We start from the raw sequence: 5,902 nt of genomic DNA, 5'->3' as shown, positions 1-5,902 counted from the left end.
GCATGGAGTTTGCATCTTTTTGGCTTTCACTAGCCTTTCAATTTAAACTGAAACATGTCAAATAACCTGATGAAAAAAGTTGATATTGAATTTACATTTAATACTTAAATTGTATGATGTTCTTGAATCTAGATGCTAAAATAAATGCTATGTTGCTAAATATGAAATCCTCTTACTAAATATTATCTTATGCCTTATGAGATGCTAAGATGAGAAATATAATTATAAATTGTTAAGATGAGAAATATTATTATAAATTTAACTATAAAATTGTAATCTATATATTTTATGTCTAGCAGTAGCACAACGAATTAATTCACCCACAAAATTTATGTTTAATCTTGAAATTATTATTTGTTAATGTATATATTTTATTTCTAATATAATGAAATAATTCACTGAAAAAATGAATATTTTACTATGATAATTATTTTCCCCAATGTATATTTTTTTGTAGTTTTAAAATAACACAATTCACCCAAATTTTACACATTGTTTTAGAGACTATGAATGATTCTCCAATGGAGATTATTATTTTTCCTTTGTAAACTATTTTTTTTGCCACAAAATTTTTTTTTTTTGTTAGGTGTTTTATACCTTTCGCTAAGTTTTTACACGTTTTCTAATGAGCGGTTTTTTAAAGTATACCTTGGTCCAATATTATTGCTATCTAGTGATTACAACCTGATTACAATCTGTAATTCCTTACAACTTAGTACTACCAAAAGAACCAATTATTACATCACACCTTATGAAATCCTTAGCCCCAAGCCTTTATTATACAATATTTTTTCCACTTTAGGTTTATAATTAGTTATAACATGTTGGCCCAAATAACAATAAAATAGGCCCAAATATTTTTTGAAAAGTATACAGTACATTCATGATTGGTCACCACATATCAACAATCTCCCACTTGGAGACTGATTAGGGTCCACACTAAACAACAACCTCCCACTTGGAGACTGATCTTGCTACCACATGGGGCTCCCACTGGATTGAACCACCCTAGACTCAACTATTCTTTTATCTTGTGTAAAGTATATTCTTGATTAATCAACACATATCAACACATTTCTCAAATGATTTCAAATGGTCTTTGATTGTTGGACATTAAACTAGAAGATAATGACATAGAAAAATATTACAATAGACATCTCAACATAAAAAGTATTACCTAGGGTATAGATCCTCATATATAGGCCCTCTTTAAATTTGATGATACATGGTGGATCCCTCAGGAAAATGATATCCAAGAAAAGGTTATATGATATACTACATCACAAAAAATGGCAATTTAGAAATAAATGACAAGGATCCAATTACCTAATATCAAGCAATGCAAAAAATTAGATTTCTTATTTAATGGTTACACCATAAATCTCTTGTGCACATAGCACACCCACCATTTTGTCATCTAGTGATGAGGAGGTTCCAGAGGATTGAAATGAACAAGTCTAATCATTTTTATAATCCATAACAAATAACATATGGCAGTTGCATTCCTTATTCTATTGCTCTGACTCTATCAGTGACTACTTATGGACATGACAATTTATATGTGCACCCTTCATTTTTGGATTCACTTCTCAATGAAGATTTTGAGTTTCTAGAGCCAAGCGTTGGATACAATTATATTTCACATCAATCTCAATTAGCAAGCCTTAGCAGTGAATTGAATTTTTTATTTTTGGTTACTTTAAAGTTTAGGTTTATACTAATAATAGATTTAGACTCAATTTTGTTCAATTAGTTTTTAAAAACAAAAAAATAGAGTTATGTTTTTTTAAAACTTTTGGCAAAATAAATATGCATGGTTATGATTTGTCAAATTGATACCACAATTCAACATTAAAATTCATGCATCACGATTCAAAGTTATAGATGAATAAGCTTCAAACTTTAGATTCTATGTATGCTATCAAGACTATATAATAGAAAGCTATGGTGTTATATTGGTTAAGATATGACCTGCATTCCGTGTACTTCCATGCTTTCCATAATTACTTGGTGGCAGTGGTTTCCAAATGATTTGGGTATGCTTGGGCAATAGTGAGCATTTTCTAGACCTTTTTGGCTGACATTCACTCAAAAAAAATCATCTTCCATTGTACAATTGAGCTCATCATTGCTAATTTTGGATAAAGTGGGACTATAGTTAAAACACAACTCTTGTTTTGGTATACTCTTCTTTTTTAAGCCTTCAAATTAAAGATTATTGTTAATGATAATTAGCTTAATATAAAAATTCTTGTCATAAATGTATATAAAATAATAATTTTATAATTATATATTTAATTTTTAAAAATATTATATAATTTTTGTAAGGTCCACTTTGCATTAATTTTGATTCTCAATGTTGTACACAAGGGAGTTCATTAGAGTATTTTGAATAAATACCTAGAGTAAAACAAGTTAGTGGAAGGAGAATAAAAATAAAAGTTGAATTAATTTTAAAAGAAGCCCACTCAAGTATCAAAAGCATGATGTCACTTCATAAAAGAATCCCACTTAACTCTTAAGCATAATAATATTATATGCAAGCCCCACAAGAATTCTTAAATTAAACCATAGTCAAGAAAAGTATTAAGAGAAAAAGAGTAAAAGTAAACTCCTTCTTTAAATGGAGGGAGAATATATAAGAAAGAGCAATTATAATAAAATCATTCTTTGGAAGAGAATCTATTTGTAAATATAACATGCTACTGGATCCAGATATATAGCAAGAAAAACCATGATCAGTGAAGAAATAGTGGACAATAAGAAATAGGAGTTTTGTATAACTCCTAAAAAAAAATCATTCTTTGAAAAAGACAATCAATTATAATAAATTTATTTATTTTTAATTTTGAAAAGCTTCTAGATTTCTTATATGTTCTCATTCTTTCAAAGAAAAGTGAAATACAACATATAATGCTGAAGGTGTAAGATCCTCTCATTGGTCTGCCGTAAACAAAATATCTATATGAAAATATATACCTTAATAAATAATAACGTGTATACAAGGACCACAAGCATGATGGTAACCATGTCACAGTGTACAATCCACCCACAGCTAGAAACGGAGGGGATGAAAAAATTCATTACAAAAAACGAACAGCATTATATTTCTTCCTTACTTGGAGAGACCAAACTACTATACTCTCTTACTGTAGTTGGGAAGAAGGTAGCTCGGTACCAGAATAAAATGCTTCTAAATTAACTATCTCACGCTGGGAAAGAAAATGCAAATAACTCGTAATTATAAAACTGCTCATAGAATCCCCTGTCGCTGTATACATCTGTTGCTCATTCTTCCACAGATGCCTGCAAAAGGAGACCAAAGTTTACAAGCTAAATATTGTCACACAAGCCTAAATGACGACCTCTGTGTAATTAAGTTTACCTTGCCCGACACAGCAAGCTCAGCTCCAAACACATCGTTCAACACAGTTGTGGAAACCAAAGATGCTTCCAGAATCTCCAATGCCTGAAAAGAAAATGTTCACATCTTACCAAAATCAAATCCAAGGAAACAAAAATCTAAAAAATCTAGCAACAGTTAATACACCCATTAATTTGCCCCCTAAACAATTCAAATAAAACAAAGTAAACCTCTGACCTTGTTGCGATCAACAATTGCAGTCCGCTCTTCAAGTTCTGTCAAATCTTTAATATTGAGCTGATTGAGTAGTGTTATACTTGTGATAGTTGAGCTCCCCTTTATCTTCAAGTCGTCGGTTATGATAAACGTAAGCATCTCCTTGACATAACCGACAGTTTGGCTAATGCTTCTTCCGCTGGCCTGATTGACAATATTGGTATTCTGTCGCAGCTGAACAAGGCGGTTGATTGGATTTCCACAGATGCATATATCTGTGCTGCTGGTACTTATGTTGTGAGTTGTGTTGCCACGTTGATAACCACCGTCCATATAAGAGCAGACGTAATAATTTGCGCCTCCAATCCTGAGAGAGGTATTAAAGTAGGAGGTTATAAAGCTGGGGTCCAGCAGCTGGGATTTATCAGCGCCCATAAATTGAGAGGGAATTTTTTCCATGCTCTCATACAGATTGGAGACTGACCCAATTCTCCTGTTGGATTCCGATGCATGGAGCAATTTGAGGACAGAACCGATTGGCATAGAAAGGAAACTGAAGAGAAAATCAACAAACTCTTTTCCAGCCTCCGCATAAACGATGCGTTGGGTTTTGGTATTTACGAGAAAACTGACATTCATGCCTTCTGAGCTCTGGTCTGCCATTTTTAAAGCAGAGGTGTGATTCTAGAATTCTATGGTAAATGGAGGGCAAACTTGGCCTTAATCGAGGAGAGCTAGAATTCTATGGTAGATCTATATATCGCAGGTCAGAGTGATCTGATTTGAGAGAGGAGCTTTAAATCAGATAATCGAAGGAACTATTTCGCACCTAAATTATAGACGTAGGTGAGAAATTCTCTGTAAATCATGTTGAAAACAAAAAGTCCTCGAAAATTTTAATGTACAGTTGTAAAATTTTCATCTAGGCTCATGGTGATAGATTGGAATTTGGTCCATTTTCCGTAAATCATATTGTACAAAAGGAAGTCCTTGAGAATTCTAATGTAAGATGTAAAATAAAGTTAGTGGAAGGAAAATAATAATAAAGGTTTTAGTTGATTAAAAAACAAAGTTAGTGGTGAGAATAAAATCATGTCAGTAAAAAATAATCAAACAACTATTTGCCGTCTAAATTAAAGGCTTGCTATCATAGATTGCAATTTAGTCCATTCTTCATAAATCATGTCCTACAAAAGGAAGTTCATGAGAATTTTAATGTACACTTGTAAAATAAAGTAAGTTAGTGGAAGGAAAACAATAATAAAAGCTTTAGTTGATAAAAGACACAAAGTTAGTGGTGAGAATAAAATTTTCACAGTAAAAAATAATAGAAGCACTGGAATTTGGCTTGTTTGGGATAAATGGTGTTGAACAAAAAGAAGCTCATGAGAATTTTAATGGACAGATGTAAAATAAAGTAAATTAGTGAAAGGAAAACAATAATAAAAGACTCAGTTGATAAAAAAGAAAAGTTAATGATTACATGAGACATAAAACACTGACCGTCAAATTTGAATCACAACCAGATAGCATAAATCATGCTAACTTTACCATAGTTAAGAAAAGTAAGTGTCCTTTAACTATCGAATTTGATAAGGGATAGGAATATGTGGAAAGAAATACCAGTTGAAACATAAATAATGTAAATATTCTATTTAAACAGTGGAGTGATGGATCTCACCCGCCAAAGGAAAATTGGCGAAATCTGATTGCCTGACATGACACATTTGCACTCCAAACAATGGAATCCCTGCCATGACTTTAACTTGTTTGGAAAATCTTCTGCAGCTTCCTTAAAATCTGAAAAGAACTCTCTCATATTGGGCACATGCAATTGAAAATTGATGATAGCCTTTGACAAGTTTTTTTGCAGACGTGGTGCATCATAGGCGAGTCAGTTACTCTACAAATAATTACCTATCTATGCCCGTAGCTGTATAAGTAATTACGCAAGGGATGGGTAGATTCCCTGAATATGCTCCCATCTCAATCAATGGATAGCCTCAGAATATGCCACCATCGGTTCCTTCTTCTATATATATTGGGGAATAGATCTTTGTTTGAGTCCAGCATCAGAATTGAACTGGAATGGTATTTCTCCTACAAATTAATGGTAGGTAATATGGGAATTAAGCTTTGTTTTTTAATTTAGAAATGTTTAAATGGAGTTAATACGGAGTAATAACATTTATGTTTCATGGTGGACAACTTTCCTCTTTGAAGTATGTTCCTAATATTGTCCAAGGCTTGAGGCTTTCCTTCAAAGATTTGATATAGAGGTGTCTGAAAGTACCAATCTTGCCTTTGTGTTCGCTAATTATG

The 5,902-nt window shown here is 32.2% G+C and overlaps 1 protein-coding gene across 1 annotated transcript; it reads right to left on the bottom strand.

Moving 5' to 3' along the window:
* Positions 1 to 2,962: 2,962 nt before the first annotated feature.
* LOC149572365 (uncharacterized) lies at positions 2,963 to 4,390 on the bottom strand. Its single transcript, XM_089811149.1, has 3 exons — positions 3,602 to 4,390; positions 3,386 to 3,469; positions 2,963 to 3,306 (listed from the first exon to the last, which is right to left on the bottom strand). The coding sequence occupies exons 1-3, from the start codon at positions 4,241 to 4,243 to the stop codon at positions 3,289 to 3,291; spliced, it is 744 nt and encodes a 247-aa protein (XP_089667275.1). The 5' UTR covers positions 4,244 to 4,390; the 3' UTR covers positions 2,963 to 3,288.
* Between the last annotated feature and the right edge of the window lie 1,512 nt (positions 4,391 to 5,902).

The sequence above is a fragment of the Cupressus sempervirens genome, chromosome 2, assembly GCF_028749045.1.
Source record: "Cupressus sempervirens isolate cs-2001-9-10 chromosome 2, ASM2874904v1, whole genome shotgun sequence".
NCBI lineage: Eukaryota > Viridiplantae > Streptophyta > Pinopsida > Cupressales > Cupressaceae > Cupressus > Cupressus sempervirens.
Note: the sequence above shows the minus strand (reverse complement) of the source record. Positions and strands in the feature narration are given on the sequence as shown.